Source organism: Echeneis naucrates, chromosome 11 (genome assembly GCF_900963305.1).
Source record: "Echeneis naucrates chromosome 11, fEcheNa1.1, whole genome shotgun sequence".
In the NCBI taxonomy this organism is placed as follows: domain Eukaryota; kingdom Metazoa; phylum Chordata; class Actinopteri; order Carangiformes; family Echeneidae; genus Echeneis; species Echeneis naucrates.
The window spans coordinates 8,890,988-8,916,815 of NC_042521.1; the positions used below are offsets into that span (position 1 = coordinate 8,890,988).

Here is a 25,828-nt window from a genome sequence, read left to right on the forward strand (position 1 = left end):
TATGTGTGTGCTGGAAGGGCGAGGTGAGGAAATGGACAGTAGTCATGGTTCAGTGAACAGTGAACAGGGTGTGTATAGACTGTCCCTTCTCCTTGGTGTTAGGTTTTGCTGATGCAGCGCATACACACACACACACACACACACACACACACACACTGCAGCAGTGGGATGCTATGATGTCAGGCGAGGGAAGGATCCTCTTCTTGACCTCTGCTGCAGGGCACATGCTTCCATATGTTCGGGACTTGTACACACCAACACATGAAGCACAAACATACACTCAGTAGTATACGTCCAAACATAAATATGCTCTGCCTGAACAACATCTGGTTCTCTCTTTGCCTTTTTTTCTTTCTGTCTTTTCCTCTCCTGCCGACGAAAACAATTGGATTTTTTATGGAAATACGGAGCAAGTAATAATTTATTTAGTAATTTCCTTATTTATAGTGTTAGGCACAGATGATACAGTGGGACAGTGTTCTATCTGTTCCAATGTGCTTATTAATGGTGTCAGGTGTTCGGCATCATGTGTCCAGAGAAAAAAAATAGAATAGCTGTTCATAGATGTTTTATTATTGTAGCTGAAAAACGCGATACGATCCAACACAAAGAAGTGATTGTGAGTTAGCTGTGTGATGTGTCTATGTGTGTGCATGTCTGTGTGTATATTTAGCTTTTCCGTGCATGCGCATAGATCAGCTGATGTCAGTGTGGTGAGGAGAGGTTGTGTACTTCATCTACGTGCATTCTGTCTGTCGCGTTTTCTTTCTTTTTTCCCCTCTTTTTTTGTTTCGATAGTCCTGTGAGTTGGCTTATTCCATTTTTCTCCTGTTTAATTTAGTTTTCTTCGCTCCCCTCCTGCCTCCTTTTCTTTCTTCACCTTCCCCGTCTCCTGATTTTGACTTGCATTCCAATCTTCCTTCTTGCTGACCTGCTGACATCATGTCTCACTTATTCCCATTTCACTTCAGTTTGTTTACTTTCCTTTCCTCTTTCTATATATTTCTTGTACCCTTTCTCCCAGCGCTCTTTCTTTCTGTTACAACCGCCTTTGTTTAATTTTCACGTCTGGAATAAACTCTGAAAAAGGGCAAAAACCAACCACACCAGCGGCATCGATCTTGACCAGAGGCTGTCGGCCACACACAAAGATAGTGTGTCCTGCTTAAAATTAAAGTGTACCTCCCTCTTCCCTTTTCCCAAGCCGGCTCATAATAGGAAATGCCCCCATTATCTCCACGGGTACTGGCATATTAATATAAGCTGAAGACAAACAAGGTGTGGGTACGTGCCTGCAGTCTGATAAAATACAATAGCACAATGCTGATATCACACTGCGGCCTTTTCAAGCTTTTTTTCCACAGTTGTTTTACTCTTCTATGAAGTAATGAGGTGACAGGAGGTGGAGAACGGACAGGTGTGGAACCAAAGGGGAGAAATTTAGTGGAAGATGGAGCTCTTCAGGGTCAAACATCATTTTGAAGAGCAGTGTGGTGTATTTTTTCTTTTTGCTTAATTGGATAGACGATGGTGAACTGAATAGGGAAAAAGAAAATGCAAATACCAAAAGGCCAATATCAGAATCACATTGTATGATAAGAAAGAACAGCTTCTTCATTTGAATTTAGGCTGTTTGGTTGGCTGGTTCTTTTTTTATTATTTCTTTTTGCATTATTATTATTATTATTATTATTATTATTATTATTATTTTAGTAATCACTCAACTGAAGCCTATACAGCATATTGGCATAAATATTCCTTCGTTCAATGTTTGTACTGTTTACTCTGCTCATAGAGGATGTTAATTAAAGGAGGTGGTTTAACACAATAATGCAATAGCTACAATAGCTTTCTCCAATTTGAACTGTCCGCTCCTTCCACAAAGGTTGGGACTGTTCACAGCTCGATACTATTTATTGTTTCAGTTTTAGTTTTCTCCTTCTTGAAACTTTGTGTCACTAATAAGTGATGCCACTGAAAAGGTTTGGTTTTGGTGCAATGTTTTGTCCCTTTTCAATTAATTCAGTAGCAGATTGAAGTGCCACTTCTGTGCTCAGTTCTCCTGCCTGTAATATAATGTATTCTTCCTGAAGGTTTTTATATTTTTGCCAGCTCCATCCCATTTCTGCAACCGCCCAGAGTGAATTTCTTTCCGAGTCCGACTGTGGAGCCAACATTGAGAGCCGCTAACAGGCTCCAGCCCGACTCAGAACACCATTTCATTCTCTGACATAAGTAACTTGATGCTATTTAATATTGATGTTTTCATTAATACTGCAGCATGATGAGATTAGCTGACTTGCTGTTATCAGTCTTATAAATTGGTTTGGCAAATGTTGCTATTGCTTGCTGGCTAATTATCAGCATTGATGTAGGGCATATCACGCCAGGACCAGATGCTGGGTTTTTGTTTTTGTTTTACTTTGAAGGTTTTGGTGTCCACAAGGTAAGTCTTGTGGTGGGGGGGGGGCATGGGTGGCAAATGACAGCAGGGCTGAGATGTGGCAAACAAAGTATTCGCCACGTTCTGAGATGCTGGTGATGAAACAGGTGCAGCATTTAGTCGCAGTCATATTATAATGATCAGAAATTGGGAACTGTCAGAACTGGGTTAAGAGGGGTTAAAGTGAGGACATGAGGCCCCTTTTGCGTGTGTGTGTGTGTGTGTGTGTGTGTGTGTCAAAGGTCAAAGGTCGAAGCAAAGATAAGCAGAGTGAACCTGAAATATGTTGTCTTTGTGGACAGCAGTCACTTTAATGCCACGCTTCTTGAGACTGATAGACTTGAATTTAAAGATTTTCTGTCAATAGAACTTCTAACTTGCTTCTTGTATCACTGAGCTTGACTGAATGAGTGACTCTCCCCTCACTGTAAGACGAGTGATTAGAAATATGATCAGTTTTTTGTCTTGCTTCCAAGTTTGTGTTTTTTTGCTGAAGCCATCATCTGGCTGGCACAGAGGAAATGACTGCCTGGTTTTATCCATTTTTCTCCAGAGAGTAGCCTTTAGTCTGATTGAAAATGACTGTTTACAAGAGGGAAAGTATTTGTTAATGCACTGTAGGGCATTATGTCACCAGAGAGCATGATGTGAGTGTGTGTGTGTGTGTGTGTGCGCGTATGGGAGGATGAGAGCGCTGCAGACAGCGTTTGTATGCTAGTCAGTCTGCAATAATTAAAAACATGAGCACTGTTAGGAACGTTTTTGCAATTAGAGCCATTAGGGCTGTTTGCACAATTTGCACATGTTTCTCTGAAATAACGTTTTATACTGATATCTGCAAGTCATCCAGAGAATTAACCCTCTGTCTCATTTTGTTTTCCCAAACTCCATCGTCTTCCTCCCTCTTCTCTCCATCTCTGACGCTGCTGAGCGCTCTGAATAGGTCGCTTGTTTGCCTCTGTTGACTTATGGCAAATATGCTACACTAGCCGGGAGGGGCAGCAATCCCAAAATGTAAAGGAAGGAGGAGAGAAAGAAAAGGAAAAGATATAGAGAACGAGAGCGGAGCACAAAGAATCAGAGAGACAGTCCTAAATGAATGAGTAAATAGAATAAGAGAAAAGATGTTTGAGCCAAGAGGAAGAACAAAGAGTTGATTGTTGAGGTTAGTGAGGGACGTTTCAGTTCCTGGACAGTTTGTCCCTGGTGTTTTTCTTAGCACTCCCAGATGAGAGGCTGCATTTCTTCTTATTGCTGACTTTCTTATTCAGCTTTTCAATTGTGCTTCATAAAAGCTGATACTTTTAACCACTGACTTTATGAATAGTTTATAAATAATTCACTGATGGTTTTTAAGTCAGTTGGAAAATATTATTGAGAAAACGGTTTTGGTTGCCATCTTGCGAAATATTCATTGCGTTTCACCTCCCATAGTCGGGACTAATGCTGTCAAAAATGTTGTTAATTCGGTCATAAATATTGAAAGGTTCTGTTTGCAATTTTGCTTTTGCTATTACGCTGCTATTATTTTCTTTTCATCTTATAAATAAATCTTTGTCTTGTAAATAAATGGATATTCAGACATGAGAATCTGGCATAACGTTTTTTAATATCCAATTCTTATTTATTATTCATAAAGCCTTTTTGTTACAAATTATTAGTTGATTGCCTTCTCTCAAAGTCCTCAACTTGTGTCTTTTCTTAATATTTGGTCGAGTTTATGCATCCAATCCTTCCCTTCTGGAACCATGAACGCAAATGTTGTGCATGACTGTGTGTGTGTGGTTGTGTGTTTGATATTTTTTCATTAACATTCAAACAATACCCGGCACTACACGGAGAGGAGTTGACAATTAAACAACTCGTAAGGAGAAAATTAATCAGCAATGTTTTATTAATGAGCTCTGGTAATTAAAAATGGGTTTTCAAGCACAAACAGTAGGAATCATCTATTTCCAACCTGTCAAGTGTGAAACTTGGTGGCTTGATAGAAAATATAAGACCTGTGTGGTGGTGTTGTGACAAAGAAAGTGATTTTCACTTCAGCATTGTTAATGGTGCACCACACATCATTTTTTTACTGCTTTACTACTGATGTTTTATATACAAAACAATTAATTGATTCATTAAATTGATTTGATGGGCAGACTATGAGATGATGGAAGGGATTGCTGAAATGCAGTGGATGGTTAAGAGAATACACAGTAAAGATTAGAGGAAATGGAAAACAGGTGATATGATGCATGACAACCATGGCAGTCGCATCTTCATTCCGCTTATCTTTCACATGCACGATCTGTTTTCACAGCTCAGTGAGACACGGAAGTGTACAGGTGTGTCCCAGGGAGTAGTGCGTTTGGGAAAATCGCCTACAAAGCCTCAAACTGTCTAGTTGTGTTGCAGAAGCTGCAACTTCTCTGCAGACTGCAGCAGGAGAGGGAGGCGAAGATGAAAGTGGCTTTCCTTCCAGTTTCTGGTAAAGGAAGTGAACTCATTGCCAGAAGGGGTTAGAGAAAGGGCTTTTTTAAGAGAGGGAGATGTGGGCTTGAAAGACGATGAGAGCCACCACAGCAGGGTGCTGTGCTGAACTGCACCTAACAGGGAACATTAAAAGGATCCAGGGCCAACCTGCTGAGCTCTCCATATGTACATATGTATATACTGAGGTACTGTGTGTGTCTGTCTGTTTGTGGGGGGGGGGGGGGTCCAGAGGGACCCTGAAATTCATTTCTGGATTCTAGATGCAGAGGAATGTGGGATGGGCGGACGGAGCAGAGGGAAGGGAAAGAGAAGAAGGAGGAAGAGGACATGAACCAAAGTGACAGCAGGAAATCCAACATGAAATCAGATCTACTTGATTCACCAGACACAACAAATAGACGTTCTTCGCACGCAGACAATATTTTCAGTCCTCCATGTCAGCTTCTCTAACCCTACATGGAGTTTGTAATCCTGTGTAGTTTTAGATAAAAAAAAAAAAGAAAAAAAGATCCACTTAGAAACCTTAAAGCACCACTGAAATGTGAAGGTGTGGCTGATTTGAACATTGAGTTCTTTGAACCGAGACTAAAGTTATTTTTGTTCCCTTTTTTCATTGTATTCCTCCAACAATTATGTCCACATTCAGTTCAGGGTGTTTTCTTTGGCTGTAAAATTTCTTTATTCATTCATCCACTACCGCTTCTCCGATTCCGGGTCGCGGGAGATGCTGGAGCCAGTCCCAGCTCCCAGAGGGTGAGGACGGGGTCACCCTGGACAGGTCACCAGTCCATCCCAGGGCCAACACACACAGACAGACAGAGACCAACAACCACTCACACTCACACTCAGACCTACGGACAGTTTAGAGTCACCAGTTAACCCAAACATGATGTCTTTGGACAGTGGGAGGAAACCGGAGTACCCGGAGGAAACCCACGCAGGCACAGGGAGACCATGTAAACGCCAGACAGAAAGGCCCCAGGCCGGGAACCAAACCCATGACTGCTAATCAGCTTCTTGTAGAATTCCCTCACTGATCTAAAAAAAATCTCTTGGAACACGATTCATTTGAACGAAAAGGTGACTAATGGAAGGTGGTTATGAATCCAGTTTGTAAGTGTTTCTCTTTGTACCTCGTGCTTTAAATAAATCCATGGGGACTCGTCCTTTCTCAAATTGTCAGGGGCAATAAAGATGGTTTGATGAAGGCCCCTTTTTTATCTGTCATGATCAGACCTGTTCAGTTCCCCTGTGCCATCTTTGATAAGGAAAAGGCTGCAGTGGCTGCTGCAGCACTCGAGCAGACACGAGATGGGGGGAGGGTTTCCCCAGCAGCCAGCGCTGTATACTGTATACTATATCTGTTCATTTTCACCTCACCCATTTAAACATTCGGACTTTTTCCTGTTCATTGTGACGTTACTCACATATACACAGACCATGACAATGAACACACATCCGGCCATAAACCAGGAAATTGAAAGTCTGACTCAGAGCTACAAATGAGGCTGGGGGGCCAGCTTCTTATCAAACATGCTGTGAAAAGTTATTTTTAGGCTCTTCTCAGCCACACAGTGCCTAAATAAAAACTGAAAGTGGGCTGGGTTTGGCTTTTGAGCTCGGGCCTCTGGGCGTGTGTCTGCGGGGAAGGATTCGGTGGGTTTACGTCGCTCATTAAGTTTTCAGTAAATGTTGTGTTTAAGCTCAAAACTGAGACAAAATTACTGAAAATGAATCAGCGTTTTCATATTTGCTTTTTGTCTAAAAAGAGACATGGCCCTCACTCCCTCCAATCATACAAATCAACACGGCTGCCTTGTGTGCACACTCATAGAAATCAGTGTTGGCTGTCAGCCTCTGGTAACTAATCACTCAGACAGCGTGGTTGTGCCCTCTCATAAAGCATGTTGTATGCTGAAAGCAACGCTGCTAATGACTCTGCATTGCCTGTTACACACACACAATACTCAGGATTAATGCCATTATAGCTGGCTTAGAGCACACAAACACTGCAGAGAGAGAGACAGACAGACAGACAGACGACTCTCCTATCCAGCGGCTTTGTTGCCATGACATAATATATAATATGACTAATATGAAAGAACTTTGGATTAGGCTGTGCATTGCTTTATCTATAAACAAAAGCAATGCAGAGCGTAACATAAAGACCCCCCCCCCCCCCCACACACACACACACACACGGTGCACCCAACAATACAGACACTGTTCCAGAAACTTCACATCCCATTTGTTTTGATGTCAGGGCTGCTATTTCACTCCGAGGCTTTTCTAGTGCTAGTTTCCTTCACTGTCATCTTGCATCCGTTCATGGTTGCGAGTGAGCATATGCAGCCTGCTCATCTCTTGCAGCAGAGTTAGCCTGCATGTGCTTTGCTGCACAGATTCAATCGACGGGAAATTACAGCAGAGCTAAATCTAAGTCAGTGTTGTGCAACTCCTGAAGCAGACAGAAGATTGCGTCTTCTTTGTCTTCATGACTAATGGGGTGGGGGAATGCTATACAGTCATATTTAGACAATAAATTCTTCAGTATGAAGTTATTTACACGAGCGGGCTTTCCCTTTGTTGCATTGATGCTCTTACTTCTTTTTTAATTTGTCTGTCAGTTGTTCCTAAACACAAGTCGTTTGATTTGTCATCATGCCGTTAGCTGGTGATGAATTGCGTGGATATAGTAACAGCATCGATTACTCTTTGTAGCATGTCGACTGTCTGAGTAACTCATTCACTTGGGTGACGGGTCCGGGGAGATGCTGTGTCTATGTAAAAAAGTGTAGGCACGCCTGAGCTGGACATTGTGATGCATATTGTTTGCAGGTGTACTGCGAGTGTGCCCAGCGAAGACCTGTGCTTGCAGGAGGTGTCAGTTCGCCTCTTTGTGTTGTGTTTTCATGCATACACAAGTGTGTTTATGCCCATGTGCGACCGTCAGTGTGTATGTGCGCAGATCTGAAAGGTCTGCATTATCAGCCTCTTGGCAACAAGCAAACTGAGAACCACTGCGTTCTGTTGTGTCTCTTCATCATGAAGGTCCTGTCGCCCAGGGTTACAGGGTTGCTAGGGGATGGATGGACAAACTTGCATCACCAAAGTGCTCGCTGGGCATGTAGGCCCTTGTGTGATTTCCTTTTTCCCCTCACCATCCTCCCTTTACTGCTGTACCTTGAGAGAGCCCTGACTTTATTTCGCTTTGATGCGAGTGAAGTCTGATTTTAATTAGAAAATTCCTTCGCCGACCTCCAAGGAGGTTTCCATACACAATAGATACGCTGCAATCGAAGTCATCAAATGGTTACTTATCTGTCTATGAACAAGTTTCCCACAGTCGGTGTTGCTCAGATTGTCACTCCACCAACTGTGTTTTTCAGTGAATGTAATACCAGACAACCTGAGGATTAAAAATTGAAGTGTGTGTACTTGTGAATTTTCTTCCGTTAAATAAAACGCCCACAGAAACTGGGTGTTCTCTGTCCTCGCAAACAGGAAACAAACATGCTGATTTATCTTCCTCCTCCTCCAGGCAAACGCAAACCAGTCATTTCTTCCCTCTCACAATTAGAAGCTGACAAATTGTGCATTATGACCAGAGTCTCAGTTTGTTTCTAATTACCGAGGTTTGTGATGATGAATGTGTTTGTATCTTTTTTCAATGGAGATGATCCTTTAAATAGACTCCCTCATTTATTATTACTGTGAGGTGCATAAATAATCATGAAGCTCCATCGGGATGGTGGTTGTTTTAAGACATGGCGTGGTTGTAGTGTGTGCACGTATGTATGGTTGTGTGTGTGCGTGCACTGCTTGTGGTTGTGTGAGCGAGAGAGGAAAGGAGTGGAGGTTTGAGGCGCCAGCAAAGAGGATGTGTCTGGCAGCTGTGTCACCTCGCAGAGTAAAGGCTTATGGGAGAATTACAATGCATGAGCAGGAGGACACACAAACTCTCCCTCCATAATGTGTGTGTGTAGTGTGTTCATCAGTGATTCACGTCTGTGGCATTCACAGCAGCTGACACTACGTTAGTCACAGTCTACCTGCCGACGCACACAGCGACATAAAGCCACATCACAGCAGATTCACACATGTGTGTCAAAATGTTCGTCTCTAATAAACTCCAAGTGACGAAAGGGACAGCCTGAAACTGTTGGTTTTACAGGAGCACTGAAAAGTAAACCCAGGTTTCCATCTTACGGTAACAATGGGACTTATATTATTAAAGGATTATTTAATGCTGTGTTACATAATGCCAACATGTTCCAACCGTCTAAACCCTGAAGTAAATTCAGTGCTACATGAAGATGATTAGTAGAATATGAACTGTTCTATAAACTTGTCAGACAGCCAAACCTCCACTCTTACACACACACACGCACACACACACACAACACACACACACACACACACACACACACACACACACACACACAACACACACACACAACACACACACACACACACACACACACACAAACTTCAGACACCCTCCAGTGCAGTTGTCTGGACTAATCGGTGTGTAATGTGCGTACTTGTACTCTCTTCATGTGAATGTTTCATCTCTCTTACCCTCTCATGCCGCGCTCCAAGGTTGTTGTATATCTGCCAGCGCATCCCAGAGTGCTTCTGAGCCCGACGATGTGCATTGTCATTTTTACAGCCCATTATGGGGACGCGCTGCTTTGGTGCGGCATGGCCTGCCAAGCGATAACGAGGCCTGGGGAGGCTGTTCGACCTCTGAACATCAGGAGGGGATGTTAACAGGCTTTTCCTTGATCCTGAGTGTATGTCAAACAACACACGCGCTCACACAGATGTGCGGTTATGCACGAGCTCTTTCGCATGATAGTATAAATCAAAATAATTGCATACACCTTCCAGAATTCATTCACAGCTAATAAGAGCAGTCAGAAAACTGCTGTACTACGACTTAAATGCATGGAGATCGTTTGGCCCCACAGCTCTCACCCATCTGCAGATTAAAATCTGGAACTAATTGAATTATTTATTAATTTATATATTAATTATTAATACATAATTCTGTTCCATAAATAATTCTTATTGGATACATATTGGCTGTTCTCCATATGTCATCAAAGTCTAAATTGATGTCTTAGAATAACATTATATCCTCAAATGACAGTAATTACAAAAATATCTCCACTTTTAGCTTTTTTTTTCATCACATTAATCATTTATTGGTAGATTTATTCGTTGTTATTATCAATGGATCTGTTATTTTCTGTCATTTGAAATGTTCGTAATACGTAAAAACATTACAGATTCTTCTGTGATGACTAAAAAAAACACACAGACATATGGATCCGTTTCACTGCCATGTTGCTGGATCATGCAAACACTGGAAGACTATAAGCTGAGCTGCACAGTCAGCAGCTCCCCTTCATGGTCCAGCGCACTAATGAACACCACGTTTTGAATCTGCAGATTTGAGTCCAAGTCGTAGCATATGTCACCCTCTTTCACATTCTGCCCTCGCTGTTGCTGCTAACTTAGCAACCAAGTAAAATCTATACGTTTCCCTCCAGAAACTTGCGTGACGCCCCGCTCAGCAAATCTTAGAAACACGCTATTCAGCTGATTATTGAATCATCATATGGGCCGGCAGCTCGACCAATTATTCATGGGAGTAAGATCTGAGGTGAATAACAAGTTCCTCCATGTTGAGTTGGGATTGTAAACGGGTGCACAACATCAGGTTTAAATCTTGAATAAATAACTTCCTAGTTTATTCATGCTTCAACAGTCACTTCATTTCTTCTTCTACTTTCCCTTCACACTATCTCTGTTATTTCCTGTAGAAATCTTAGAGGATGAGGTTTGGACTTGGAATAAGTCCAAACATCTGTTATAACTTCCTCTACCTTTATGGCTCTTCACAGCTTGACACTTCTCTGGTATTTCAGCCTTGCATAATGGCCGTGGTGGCTGTACAGTGAAATATGCAGCCATTGTCTAATGTGTTGCTTTAATGCATCAGGTCTCTCTCATTTGTGCGTTACATTTCATTCCTCAAACACGTAATTCCAAAAGACATTTCTGCAAATTTCAAACGGTTTCTTGGGTTTTTCGATGTCATTCCCTCGATTTACCTTTGAAAGTCAAAAATATGTTTTCCTTCACCTTTCTTTCTCCATGAAAATACATTTCCATTCCCCAATGAGGTTTTTCTAAACAACTGTGTCAGCATTTGCATGTTCCTATGAAAGGAACCTGAAAGCTGAAGTGAAAACTGTTTCTTTGCTGAGGAAAAACTCTCCCACTTAAAACAAAAGGAATCACAACTTCACAACTTCAAACACCAGTGGACCTGTTTTTCGGAGCAGTTGTTCAGTAGTTTGGCTCCAGCTGTTTATTTGTCAGCAGAACAATAGCTGTTGTAACCATGTGTGGAGGGAAGGAGTACTCCGCCAATCTAAGTGACAAGGCTAACCGTAGGTCGAGGCCCGGAGAAGCCATAACACAGGAAATTAGCCACTGTTTACATTCGCTTGTCTAGACTTGTTCCTACTAATTAAGTGTGAAGAAAGCCCTTGTGGGTTTCTGATCTCGAAGGAGCGAGCGCTTAAGGTTCCTCCTGCGTGTTTCATTGTTTGCACAGCTTTTGAAATGAAGCAACGTTTGACCCATTTGTGGTCCCCAGGACTGTGAGCTGTTGGCGTTAGCCCTGCAGTAATCCCCCAGCGACCCAGAAATTCATTTCTGGAGCAGGTGGCTATGTGGGCCATATGCCTAAAAATGCAACAATGCCGTCATATGGCAGAGAAAGTGTTAAAGACAGCACGTGGGCCGGCATGTCAGTCTACAGTATGGAAAGCGTTGTGTTAAATTTAAACCCGGTCGCCGCACTACTCCTGAGGTGTGAGCTTTATGAAGTGCATCTTAGGAAAGTACTGCCACCGCCCAGACATGAAGGACTGTAGAAACTGCGACGTGTGACCCAGAGGTTTTCATTGCCAAAAAATGTCTTAGTCCCCCTGTTTTAGCCCTCGTGCTAACGTCTTCAGTACGGCCGGCAGCACAGCTGTATCATTTTAACTGTAATTCAGCAGGATTTTGTGCAGAATACCCTTAGTGAAGAACAAAGAGGTGAAGGTTGACATATTTCCCAGCATGCAGCTGCATTCCTACGGCCTCTCATGGGGCTTTTTGTGGGACAGGGCGAGGACAAAGGGGCTAAACCTAGAGGATAGTCCTAACAAACTGCACTGCTCTCTAGGGCATCTTTTTCCAGATGAGGCCCTCGTCTCACGGCCTCAGATGAAGCTCCCTGAAAGTGTGTATCAGTGTGTGTGTAGCCTGTTTACATTCCACTGATTCCTCGTGGGAATCCTACCCTCCATCTTCTGTTCAGCCGCTTATTTGCCTGGTTGTCTGTGTGTGTATCTGTGTGTTCAGGATATTTTTAGACTTTTCTCTGAACTACAATTGGCAACTGCTCCTCAGACCAAGTGTGACTGCTGGTCAAACTCTTTAATCTTGGAAGGACTCTTGTTTAGAGTTGAAACTAGAAACATGTTCTTTGTGTCAACAGTGCGCATCTGAATGCATCATCCTGCGTCCACATCATTGTTGTACAATACAACAACCTTTGTGCACTACTTCTTTTTTGTGTGTGTTTATATTCAAATTAAAGCTTGTGATTTGCTCCTCTTCCAAACATAGCCCTTCAATCAAGCCATCCTTTTTTGTGCCCAAGCAGCTTAAAAAGCAAAATCTGCAATCACTTCCATGGCCCCCTTCACACTGTTAATTCCTCCTCAAGAGATGATTTCATGCTTCTTGCTGTGTCAGCTTACTTTCAACTAGTCACCTTTTTCTATTTCCCGCCTAATCCTCCGAGGAAACAATCAGACAAAGTCAAGTTTGGATTTGTCTGCTTCTTTTGAAGATTATCTTGACGGCTTTTTTTTTTTTTAACCTCTGTTTAATAGTAACAATAAAGACTTGGCTGATGGAGAAGATGTCATGTTACGAAGACTGCACTGTTCCGCTATTCATTGAATTTACATCCCCTGAAGAGAAATCCTCGTCATCTATTCTGAGCAAAACATCCTGGCTGTTCATAATTACTGTGTCTGTAAGACCAGTCATCGTGGTCATAATATCGTGTCATATGTTGCATTTCACATTTCACCCAAGGTGAAAGCTACAGGGGAGAAAATGCCATTAGTAGTGCAGTGCAGTGTGGAGTGTATGCGTTGTGTAGTTGTAGGTTAAGTGTCCAGGGCTTTGCTAATGGTCTAATATGAGCTTGTAGTCAAGGGAATTGACAGATAATTTACAACGATGGTAATGCAGTGGCTCTTAAATTCAAGGCACACTCGGGAGAAGTGGTGTGTTGGTTTAGAGTTCAGATGTGTGACAGCACACAGAGTTGCGTATACAGATCTGTGACAAATAAAAGGGAGAACTTAAGCTAGAATGGAAATATAGCAAAGACAGATGGCCAAGATGAAAACCATGGATATTCCCTCATGTGGGATTTTAATGATGGTGCTAAACGTTACCCAAAAGAGCCTGATGTACTCAAAAATATGACACGAGGACAGTGGACACTTAGACACTTATAGCTGGGCCACACTCGTAGACTGTCACTGATAAGCCACACAGGCACTTTTAGTTGTTTGGATGTGCTGGAGGAACGATGGATGGAACCACATGTGCGTCCTGTGTTGCCATTTCCTGGCTGCTCAGTCATACAGTTGACTCAGGCACGCCAATCAATGATGGAGCTCCAGCTTTCTGTATTTGGTTAAGAAGAAATTATACACAGGAGACATTAGCTGCATTTGTGCAAAGCTGAACAGCAGACATTGGACATACCCTGTGAACTGACAGCCACCATCTGAGAGCTGTACACACAATATTGTATAAGAAATATTCATACTGGGAGAGTGTGTGTGTGTGTGTGTGTGTGTACTGCACACTTCCAGTCTGTGAATTATATCAGTGTAACCTCTCTTGGCGCTGCTGCCTCCACACATCTTGACACATTATCTACCCACTGTGTCAAAACGTATTTGCCGCTGGCCACAGCAACTTCTTTGAAAGTGTCAGTGTGAAGGTGGCTCAGCAGCATTCTCCTCTCCGCTGCTGCCTGCACACATGTGGTTTCATGTAATCTTTCACTTTCACTCCTTCTTTCTCGCTTCATCTCTCGCGACCGCGCTGATGTGTCTCGTCTGCTAATTGCTTCATCTCTATTCAGATGGCTCAGTCTGTGTGAGTGGGTGTGTGTCCATTTCTTGTATCTTTCTGTCTAAATTGTGTGTGTGTGTGTGTTTATGTGAGCGTGTGCTTGTCTGACTGACAGCAGATTTTCTGCCACCAGCAGGCATTGTGTTTGCTGCTCTGATACACATTCAATTGGTTCATTTGGTTTTCAGCTCCCCCCTCGGGACACGCTGAACCGCCCCCGTTAAATGACTGGAGAATAGCTGCGGCAGCCACCGCTGCTTTGTAACAAAACATTGTGCCATTTTATTATACAGGATTTTGTCCTGCTAGTTCATGGAGTCCATCCACAAAGGAGGTTATGTGTGTCATTGTGTTGTTTTTGACCGCAGTGAATGATTCTCTGTTAAACAAAAGAGATAAGTACTGTAGATCATTAAACAGTCTGTTTTGACTGCCTGTTGAAAGCCTGTTCAAAATATTCACAGATCAAAGAAATGCCTTCACATTTTGAGAACTGCACTTAGTCGCTTCCTTTGTCAGACTTAGATAAAAGGATTGATACCACCATTATATTTGAAAATGCCAGGACTCTAGGAACTGATCTAGAAATTGTTTAATGAGGTCATTGGTGAGCTTTAGAGGTGTTGGTTCAGAGAGTTTTGTTTCCTTTGGACAGTCAGACTCACAGTTTCTCAATGCTGGCAGTCTGAATAAGCTAAACTGCTGGCTGTAGTTTGTTCCCCAAAATGTCAAACTGTTCCTCTGCGTATTTTCTCCACCATCTGCTGCTGGTTTTGAGTCCTCCTCTCTGACCTGGAATGCCTGTTATTCACCGTTTTTACGTACGGCCAAGAAATGCGGAATAATCTCCAGCTTGCGAAATGAGGAATCAAATGAAATTGTGAAAAAGCAGGAGGCAGAGCCGGGCCTGCCTCATGAATTCTCTCTCAGAGTCACTCAGGGGTGTAGATTTAACCAGAAATCTGAAGATAGCTGTTTGACGGTTGCCATGTGTTGCAGCATCCTCCCCCTCCTCGTAGCACATGTAGACGACGGCATGTATGTTTGGCCGTAACCCCCCACCACACACACACACACGTGTGGGCAGGAGCTACCATGGCCGTCTACCCCCAGCTGCTCTTTCTGATTCTAGATGTGTCCTTTGAGTCCCTGCAGGCTTCCATATTTTACCATATATTTATGGGGGTAGCAGACGTGTTGAATATGCTATGGTCTGGAGAGGGGTGAGAATTTTGGGGGGTCAGGGAGAGAGGGGTGAAGGATGAAAAGAGATGTAGACAAAGAAAGCAACAGCAAGAGAATAGAAAGAAACTGATAGTTGGGTGGGGAAGAAGACAGAAAAGGGGAAGAAACAAGGGGGAATACATCAATACAGGCAGCAGGGGAGGAAGTCTTTGAGGTGTGACATTAAACAAACCCAGCCAATAGAAAACTATGTCTGAAAAACACCTTCGTTCTGAAAGGTCAGAAGTGACATCAACAGACTTCAGCCTCCCTCCACTCCTGCACGTTTTCATTCCTAACTCTCTCCTGTCCTCCCTCTAACCCCCCCCCCCCCCCCCGTTGTGAACGCTGCACCTCACCTGTTATCAGAGCAGACCTGTCTCTCTTCAGTCTGTTACAGTCCAGAGGATTGGAAGGATCTGACCCCCTGCCACTCTCCCCGTCTGGGTCATCTCATAAACCCACCCCTGCCGTGGCTAGACGCTTGTAAGGATGGATCACATTTCCATTTCACTTGCTCGTCTGAACGTGCGCACGCAAGCACACGCACACGCCTCAATTCATTCCCCTGATTGCCCTGTGCCTTTTGTCCAAAAGGCTGGTGTCAAGGGAGGAGATAAATGAGGTGCTGCGTGGCAGTTTTCAGAGCTGCAGCCCCAACAGCTCGGGGTTGTGTCTGTAAAACTTAAAAGAAAAAAGAAGGAGTCATATTTGTTTGTGCTGATGTGCGTTAGATGGAGAAAATGTGGCTTCATGTTGTCTGAGCATCAACTCATTTGTGAATTTGTGGGAGCAAGAACGAGATCATGCGTCTCTGGGCATCTGTTGCATTTCACTGGCAGCTCTTAGAATTACCTCAGTGGATTTCTCTCTCTCTCTCTCTCACACACACACACACACACTCAGATACGACACCCTTCATCCTATTCCATCCACCCCGATAATCCCTTTATCTTGGCAGCTATTCACCACATAAAGGCCAATGCCATTGAATAATGATGCGGTTGTATCTACTCCTCATTCACTCTAATGCTAATCTTCATCTCAAGGTGACGATGATAGAAAGATTTTATGCATGCAGGCATTCAACGCGGAATAAATCTAATCAGAGGTGTGAGGATCTGCCTGTGTGAGCGCAGTTAGTATTTTCCATTTCCCTTTATAAAAAAGAGAGAGAAAGAGTTTTTCCATCTTAGAATCAATTTAGCTGGAGAACAAAATTCATACACTCACATGAATACGCACGTTCACACTGAAATACTCAGACGAGCATCTTTTGTTAGCTCAACTCACAGCCCTGCTTTTCGTCCTCCAATTCCCATAGTTCAACAGTTCCCTGCTTCCCTCCATCCCTCCATTAGCGCTCGCCAAGAAGGTCACTCACTAATGTGAGTGACAATCCCTGAAATTATCACAACAATTCGTCTCCTCTTTCACGCTCCACGCTCCCATTTACATATTTGGATGACACGCCTGGCTGGTTTTGTGTAATCATTGTAAATCACCCTGCTGCACAATTACTGAAGTCGGTTTAGTTTTAGAAATGTTTTATTAGCTGAGCGGCAGCGCTGTCACAAAGATGATCGGTCTGACACAACGGCACAACATGTTTCTCTGCTGGAGCGAGGGGAGTCAAAGTCCTTTGTTCGGAGACTAAAACAAATGTCTGTGTGTGGAATTTAGCTAATTTCATTCAATTTCACTCAAACTGATTTTTTTTCTCACCAACGATTATGACAGAGAAACACACAACCCCTCACATGGTGCTCTCACAATGGATGAGGCTTTTATTTTTGCCGACGATGACGTTGGCAACACAGTTCCTCTTTTCCAGAAGCAGAGGGCAACATGCGAAAGTTGAATTGAAATTGAAAGATTCATCATCAGTTAGAAAGCTCCAAGTAAATGAGTCTGTGAAGGCTGTTATTCATGAAGACGAGGCGGTTGGGGGGGGGGGTGGAGCTGCAGTTGAAAGGTTTTAAGTGTTTAAGGGCAAGAGAGTGAATCTTCCTCCATACAGTGTGTTAGCACACACACACAGACTCACATTGTTAAGCTTAGTCCAACAAACACCCTCAGAATCAAATGATTTGAATGCAGAGCAATGGGTCTTTTAACGGTGTAAAGAAACCAGGAGGGGAAGGAAAAACGCTTACTGTAGAAGAGACAGGAGTTTAAGACGTAACAAAGCGAATGTGTCAAGAGTGTGAATTTACTACATCATCTTTGTCACAAAATGATATTTTCCATGCTGTAGTCAAGCAAAATGCCAGAGGTGATCCAATATTTTTACGGCTCAGTTGTATTTCTTGGCCTGTTTCAGAGAAACGTCTGCAGGCCGCTGAAGAATTCTGGGTCAGCAGTGTCCTCCAGACCTGCGAGAGGAAAGCAGGAAGTGTATCCTTCCCATGGGGCTAAGCAACATTAACAAGAGGCAGATTTTATAGACGCGCACACATGTTTACATAATCCCTGTGCACATACACAGCAGGCTGTAACGGCTCTGCAAGGTTGGGACCGGATGCAGAAATGCTCCTGGGGAGGGAGAGCTTTATAGTGAAGGAGGACACATGTTGCTGTTTCTGCAGCCTTGCAGCTGGTCAGGCTGGTCGGCTGCAAGTTGAGAGGATGGATTCTTGAAACCTAATCCTTCAGATCACCGCCAGACCGCCAGGAAATCGTGTCAAATCTGGATGCGAAGGATTTATTGTAAAGTAGTCTGATAACTGGAGGACGTTGTCGGCCCCTTGCAGCATGTTTTCAAACTCGCATGCAGTGAAACGCAAGAACAGAAAGTATTTGGTTTGCATACCTCCAGAGTTCGATATAACACTGCTACACACGGTTTGCGATGTGCTGTGTGCAGACGGAGTGTGTAGGGATGAAGATAATCACAGATTTGTGTAATGTGAGAGAGGGAGAGGGGGGGACAGGGAGCTGTGCTAAATTATGCAGTTTCTGTTTCCCCATTTAGAGAGGATAGATCAATTTCTCATGCTAAAACCATTAACCCTGAGGAGAGGCAGTGTTGCCAAGGCAACAAGGATTATGTCCCCTGATCAGAGGCACCTGTTTTGGTGCTCGTGCAGACGTGAAGAGGCCGTGATTAGTAAACGGCACAGTGCGAGGAACGATCGGCATCAAGTGAGAGCACGCGGCGTCCTCAGGAGTCACACACACTCCCCATTACTGAACTGACACTTGCGTGTTTGCTTTCATTTTGTGTCTCTGCATGCGTATGGAGTTTATTGCATTGTTTCAGTTCAGGGCAGGGTCCTTGCTACGCTGCAGCCTATGGGGGAGTTACGTTTCACCGACACTCCCAGAGGATGGGTGTGTGTCACTGTGACTGTGTAGGCCTGTGTGTGTTTCCCTTTTTCCTTGCGCTGGTTGTCCTCACTGTATTTCCATGCAGCATTATGGCTTCTGTACGTCCTTATTATTTCCATCCTTTTCTCTTTATCTTCCCTTCTGTCTTCTCTTGGCAGTAGTCCCCCATCTCTTTTCTCCCCTCCCCCATTTCCTCCACCCCCACCGTCCAAATGGCCTTGTGGTCAGGACACAAGATGGTCAGTGGTGTGTGTGTGGTACATTCGTGTTCATTGTTTTCATGACCATTTGGCCCCCACAAACAAAACAATCGAGCTGGAAACCAAAAAAAAAAGGAAATCGAACCAAAGGCGCTGTGGATTAAAAGGTATTCTGTATAAGATAATGAATATATATACATGTTCATCACTCTCAGACTGTAGATGTACATTTGTATACTGTTGTATATGTTTTGTTTTTGTTTTTTTTTTACCCAGACACCATCTTTACCTTTGGCCTTGTCATGTCCATGCCATGTTATCTTGGTGATATTGTGATAATAGTTAAGAATCAACATTTGGGTGGGGGGGCGCGTTCTCCCTTTGTCACCCACCAGCTGGATAACAAGGGGAGGGGAGACGGTGATGACAGTGGAGGGCAGAGCTTGGCATGTTTCATCAGTACAGCAACCCTGCAGAGTGCCGTGTTGTTCAGTGTTCTCTGTGTTTATATCTCTTAATGTGCAGTGTGTGTGTAAATTTATTGTTGGTTTGGCTGGCCGGAAAATTCGCTTTCAAAACTTTCCAAAGTAGATCTTCTCCATACAATGCATTTATAACAGTTTGTAATTCAGTGCAAACAGTGCACAAAAAGAAGCAAAGCTTGTGTGGAACAAACTCCTTCATCACTTTCTTCCCTCCCAACGCTTTTATAATTTTTGAGATATTCCTTTGAGCTTCCTGCGGTGCTCCACATAAGCGTGATTTGAAAGCTGAGGCTTTTCCTCTCCCTAAATACTGGATTATTTATTGTTGTGGAATTGCCTTTGGCTCTCCTATGAGAGGCTTCCTGGGGCTCATTTCTCGGCAGCCATCCAGCTGTAAACCTTCCTCATCTGTGGGCACCCAGAGGACCCTGCAGAGGGAGGTGTCATGCAGCCACACAGGCATCCGCCGAAGTTGAAGCGCTGCTTTGCATGTGGATGTAGAGATTCTCCTTTTCTTCCCCACCACAGTCTTTTGCTGCTGTCCAACAGCTTGTCCAACAGATGACCCCCCCCCGCCCCCCCATCTGGTTTGTATGCTTCACTGCAGTGTCAGGTAGGGTCTCTGCCTGTGGAGCAGAAGGACTCAGACTGGATTTCTTGCCTCCTTGCCTGGTGGGTTATGCCTTGATGCGGTTTGTGGTTCGTCTCGGGTCTGTGTGTGTGTGTGTACAGCTGGCTGAGGGCAGAATTTGGACTTCTGCCTTTAATTCCCAAAACACATTCCTTTTCAAATGGCTTTTCCAGTCAGTTATTTTCTATGGCATGAAACAGAGACAGCCAACCTGATTGTCTCCCATTCAAGGCTTCTGTTTTTTCTCATCAAAGCCTGGAAGTGCCGGGAGACCAAGAATGACAGCAGAGGAGAACGCAGTTGTAGTCCTTGGCTTGCTGTGTTGGATCACATGGTAGTGGCCTGGAAGGAGATTTCCACTGCGAAACAGACACACAAAACTTTTGTGTGGTGTTTATCAAGTATTTAGGAATGAAGTGAGTCCTGATGGGGAGGAATAGATGGTTTACTCCACATATTTTCTGCTCAGCAGGGAAGTATGTCAGAAATGTTTTCCAGAGCTGGATCTGTGTTTGTACTTAACAGGTTCTTCATACCATCTGAGTTAAGATGGTGGAGTCTGAGGAGGAGTTGGATGGGAGACGTAGGGAATATTGGAATGAGAGTAAATGTGATGCTATGTGAAAGTTCAGTGTGTCATATTTGCATAAAGGTGAGATTTACAGACTAATGTTAGCAGTGTAACAGTTGGATAAGTCGGGGAACTGACTTGGTAATGGCAGCCAGGCCGTCATTTTATTAAACTTTAGTTTTAAGGAAGCAGAATGTTTATTTACAATTTCAGCTGCCTTTCAGAAATGGCATAGCTTTGATTTAAAGATTTTATGGTACCTTAGATACTCTGATGGCCAAATGATTAATAAAAGTTAAGTAAGTAGACCGGACCCAGCACATAAAGGTATTGTAACTGTGACCAATTCATGGCCGTGTCATCATCCTAATGATGACTATAAAGTGTCACACACAGTTTTTAAAACAATGAAAACGGAAGTGTTGATGTGGGCTCGCAATGTGAGTTGTGATATCAGTATTGGGGCTGTAAATAATAATAAGGATTAAAGTATCTCTGGATGAATCACTCCAACATGAGACGTGGTGAAGTTCACCAGTTTGCTTTTGTAATGTTCGCACTCACTAAAGCCAACGACACACCTTATTTTACTTACATCCTGCAGGAAAATCATCCTCTGTGAGTTGCATCCAATTTTTTTTTTTTTTCATTACATACATTTATTTTGTCTCTTTCCCACCATAAATAGCACTGATGGCTAGAAGGAAATGTTGCCATGGTGACACAGAGCTATGGCAGGCAGTAATTACTCTGGCTTAAGTGCCAGCGGAGACACACACAAGCTGGCACACAGCAGAGAGAGAGACAGTGAGACACCTGGACTGGAGCCACCTAGACTAAATCAGATGAGAAATATTTCAGATGAAAAAAAAAAAAAAATAAATTACAATTTGACCACACTTGGACGAGATAAAGAGGTTGTTATCAATCAACATGTAATTGTGTAATGGGGTTTAAATCACATTTTATGTCAAACCCTGGTGTGAGAGCAAAGGTTCTTGGCCGTGTGACACTCGGATGTTTATTTACTAAAACGCTGCAGCTTCGGGTGTGCAGAAGGTATCGTGTGCTGTGTGATATGATACACAGATGACGTCATCTAGTTGAAATCCTGGGCTGTTCAATAAAGTGTGTGTCCTGTGTGCAAAACACATTGGAGAGAATCTCGTAGACACTGCCCACCGGCGATGTGAGTGAGCAGAGAGAGTGTGTGTGTGTGTGTGTGTGTGTGTGTGTGTGTGTGTGTGCGTGTCCCTGAGAGGTTGTAGACAGCCTGTTGTCCAATATGTTTTTGATATGGGCATTAAGAAACAAGAACATACTCACAATTCCCTCACCACTCTCCCACTCTCACACTTGCACAGCTTACTTCTAGGTATATACACATTTGTAGTACACACTTTCACAGATCCCCGCCAGCCACCAAGGATAATATTCAGCTCAGTGCTTTTTATTTCCAAGCAGTAATCCCCCCCCCCCCCCACTCCCTTCCCCCTTATCTGCTCTTTTCCAGGCGAGGCCAAACTGACTAATCATCCGAGGTGTCAAGGTAAGGTTGTGTTTGCCTCTCACCATCCAAGCACACTGATAGCAGTATGAGCTCCGGTGTATTTTTCATCCAGGAAAACACAATGCAGCATTTTAACAAAAACAGGAATTCCTCAGTGGCCTTTGAAGGAGAAGTTAAAATTGGCTCCCGAAGCTTCATCTCATTGGCTTCTAAACTTCCTCGCATGGTAGAAGACAGAGACCGCTTCCATGAGTCCCACACTCCCCGGTCACATTAGCCTAGGCGAGCAGACGGACACAATGGAGTTTTCACCACCGTCATAAAATTATGTGTTTGTGTGTGTGTTCACTCACACACAGGCATGCACGTTGCCCCAGACGGGAGTGTAGTCTGAGCATGTGCCAGGTGAAAATAGACCAGGGAAGATGGATTGTCATATTTTAGGTCCTTGTCAAGGCTTGTCAGGACTGTTTCCTCTGCTCATTGGAAGACGGGAGCGTAGATGGAGCGATAGAAAGAAAGCACTCCTGAGTTGTGCTCCCTGTCGTTCACCTCGTCTGTCACCTTCTCTTTCTAATCAACTTTTCATTCCTCGTGCAAATCCCTCGATCTTTATCACCGTCAGTGCAGTGCCTGGCGTGCTACACACTTTCAGAAGCAGCACACACACACACACACACAGCCCATCTCTCCATGTTCATTTGTCTGCATTTTTTTTTTTTTTTTTGTACGCCTTAAGACAGCAAACAGTCTCACCACTACCACAGTGATTCACCCCCCCCGTTACGCCACACAGCCCCACAAATCGCCTGTCCTCACGTCACTCTGGTGATACCTAACTTTGGCCGTTAGACTGCAGACGTGAGGAGGTTTCTTATTCTGTGGGCAGAGCCCAGACACCAGTTGTCTCTGGTGTGGGGGCCACTGCAGCAGACTGAGGCAGATCGGTGTCTGCAGTGCAGTCAGACTGAGCTCTGGGCTGCCACCTGCTGGCCACATGTCATCACACACTGTGGTGAAGTTGCTTGTTCAGTATGTGATGTGACCAAAGATTTTCTGTGCAGTCAAAGCCTGATGAAGCTCAGTACTTTCTCCCATTGACCTTTGTCGTCACACAAAAGCTAAGAAACATCAATCAACCAATTAAGTGCTTTTCTTGAGTCTACAAAAATGCTCACGATTTTGTCATTTCATGGTGGAGCTGAAGTGCAAGTGACAGTGCTGAAGCTGCTGCATGAAAAATCAAGTGTAGTTTGAACAGTCTGGCTGACTGTATCCACCAATAAACAGTTTTTATCCTCCCTAAACAATATTTCATCATTTAGGAAATGATGAAAAACACAGATTCTCCCACTACATATTTAATCTCAGTGTAAAGTAATATAATCCCGGTTTCCACAAACCTCATCTGTTCAAAGCTGGAGGGAATGATCCAACAACATTCTCATTTCTTTTAATTTCCATATTTTTTGCTTAAATATTTATTTGAATGACAGAATTTTTCTCCTGCCCCCCCCCCCCCCCCCCCCCTTCTCTATGCTTCCTTAGCTGGTACCTGTCCGATGACCTCTCCTCCCACAGTGTGATGCGTCATGGCTCCGGTGCTGAGTGGAGTGTGGTGGGGACCGGAGGCCAGCGTCATCGGGTCGGGGGCAGCAACCGCTACTGGGGTGGCATCGTGGTTGGGCAATGAGCAGCTGGTTCTGGTTGTCACCCTCAGCACCCTCACTGCCCTGCTGCTGGTCTCTGTGCTGCTGCTGCTGTGTGCGAGCTGTCAGGGGTACGCGGCCATCACACACACACACACACACACACACACACAAACCAGAACAGTAATGGCCGATATTATTGTTGTTCTAGGAAGCTCACATATCTCGAAACTGTAAGAAAACCCTGATGTGTGTTATGATAACAGTTTCCTGGTTTGTTTGGTTGGTTTGTTGTTTTTTTTTTTGTGGTAATAACACATGCTTCAGTGCTGTGCCTGCGATCTACACTGAATCTGCTGTTACTGGAAATGCCATCTGAGCATGGCAGTGCTGAAAATAGCAGAAATACCTTGGGAGGGCGCTCTTAGCTGCAGTAATTATAGGTGCAACAATGAGGAACAATACTTCTGAGGACATTAAAGAATGATCTCAGCTGTTCTGGCTTTGATACAACAATTATAAATATGTGTGCTGTCAAGAAAGGCCGTCCACAAAGTGACATGAATAAACACATACATAATGACACGAGAACATACAGACCCAAAGAACAGCTCATTAGTCAGCTCATTAGTGTGCATTGTTTCAGTGAGAGATGGCACAGTGGATGAAAATTTTGTTTTGGTTAACCACTCAGAGTATGAGGAAGACATTCATGGAATCTAAGTTTTGAACTAAAGAGCGATCTGTGAATCTGTTTGCTCTGTACTCCAAAATCCTTTGGGCTTGAACTTGGAACAGTGCAACGAAGACAATGCTAATGAAGTAACTTTAATTTGAAAGGTCAGATATTAAATCCAAACAACCACATCTGTTGTTGAGAATAGAAACCTTTGTGTTGTAATTGTTGTATATGTACAACTTACACATTGGCCACAGTTAATAAAGAATACACATAAAAAATATAGTGATGGCAATACAATACAACAGCTCTGCTAACTTTTTATGAAACTCCGAATGGTCAGGTTTCATTGGAAGTTTTGGAAATGTATAAATTCATCTAAGTGCTTATTAATGAGGTCAGAGGGAAGGTAGTGTGTATTCTTCCCTTTTACACACATGATGTGACAGACTAGTAGAAACATCTCCCAATAAAAGTTATTTTATTATATTTAAGGCCATCACTCATCACTGTGGTGGTAAAATATATGATTCTCTTATGATATTATTATTGCTTTTTAATATCATAGCAGAAAAGAGGCACTGAACATTGAACATCTGCCTTTTGTTTTTTTCTTTTAGGCAGAAGAAAGCCGCCAACGGACATTCAGCAGGAGACCATGACAACCTGATGAATGGAGTGAGTCGGACTTGAGGTTTTCCTTCCTTGCAGTTGGCTAGATTGTATATAAACCGCACAGTTTGAAGACGAATTAAAGTAATATTTGGACGGATACTCAGGAAACTCACAGATGGTGGCTCAGATGAAGAGGCTGCCACTGAAAATCCTTTTCTGTGTTTGGGTTTCCTGTTTCATGAAGTGCTTTCATGTGTGTGTGTTATCTGTGTGATGCAAACTGTTTTTTTTTTTGTTTTTTTTTGAGTCAGCTTACCACACAGTGTGACAGGCAGATGAGTAAGTACACCCACACATACACATTTGGCTGTCTCTAGACAAACAGAAAGATGGATGAGGTCAGGGGTCGGTGTTGCCGCAGAACTATAGGAAAAGCTCCAGCAACAAGGAGAAAAAAGAAAAAATTTGATCTGATTTGAGAGTTCTTGAGGCCTGGTTGAAACAAAATCACCCACGTATTGCTACAGATGGAAGCACACATAGCTGCACGCTGACGTAAAATCCTCATTATACCAGCATGTGACGCGTCTGTAATCAGGCGGTGTAATCACTGGTGAACGAGGCTATGCAGAGAACATCTCCACCCTGATGTCCTCTGACACAGAAACATCCCCTCCCTATGCCTCCTGACTGACAGGCAGCACTTGTCAGCAGGATGGTTCCTCAATTACAAGACGCTGCTGATGGCCAGGCAATTATTCCTGTAAAGAAAGTGCTTG

At 43.5% G+C, this 25,828-nt stretch overlaps 1 protein-coding gene across 2 annotated transcripts in view; it reads left to right on the forward strand.

The window, feature by feature from the left end:
• pag1 (phosphoprotein membrane anchor with glycosphingolipid microdomains 1) overlaps positions 1 to 25,828 on the forward strand; it is a 42,832-nt gene that overhangs the window by 6,026 nt on the left and 10,978 nt on the right. The window contains exons 2-4 of one of the 2 annotated variants that reach the window (XM_029514045.1): positions 22,110 to 22,145; positions 23,655 to 23,886; positions 25,055 to 25,112. In XM_029514045.1, the coding sequence (XP_029369905.1) occupies positions 23,699 to 23,886; positions 25,055 to 25,112 (246 nt within the window). In that variant the 5' untranslated portion in view covers positions 22,110 to 22,145; positions 23,655 to 23,698. The remainder of the gene's footprint in view (positions 1 to 22,109; positions 22,146 to 23,654; positions 23,887 to 25,054; positions 25,113 to 25,828) is intronic. The other variant, XM_029514044.1, reaches the window with a different exon arrangement.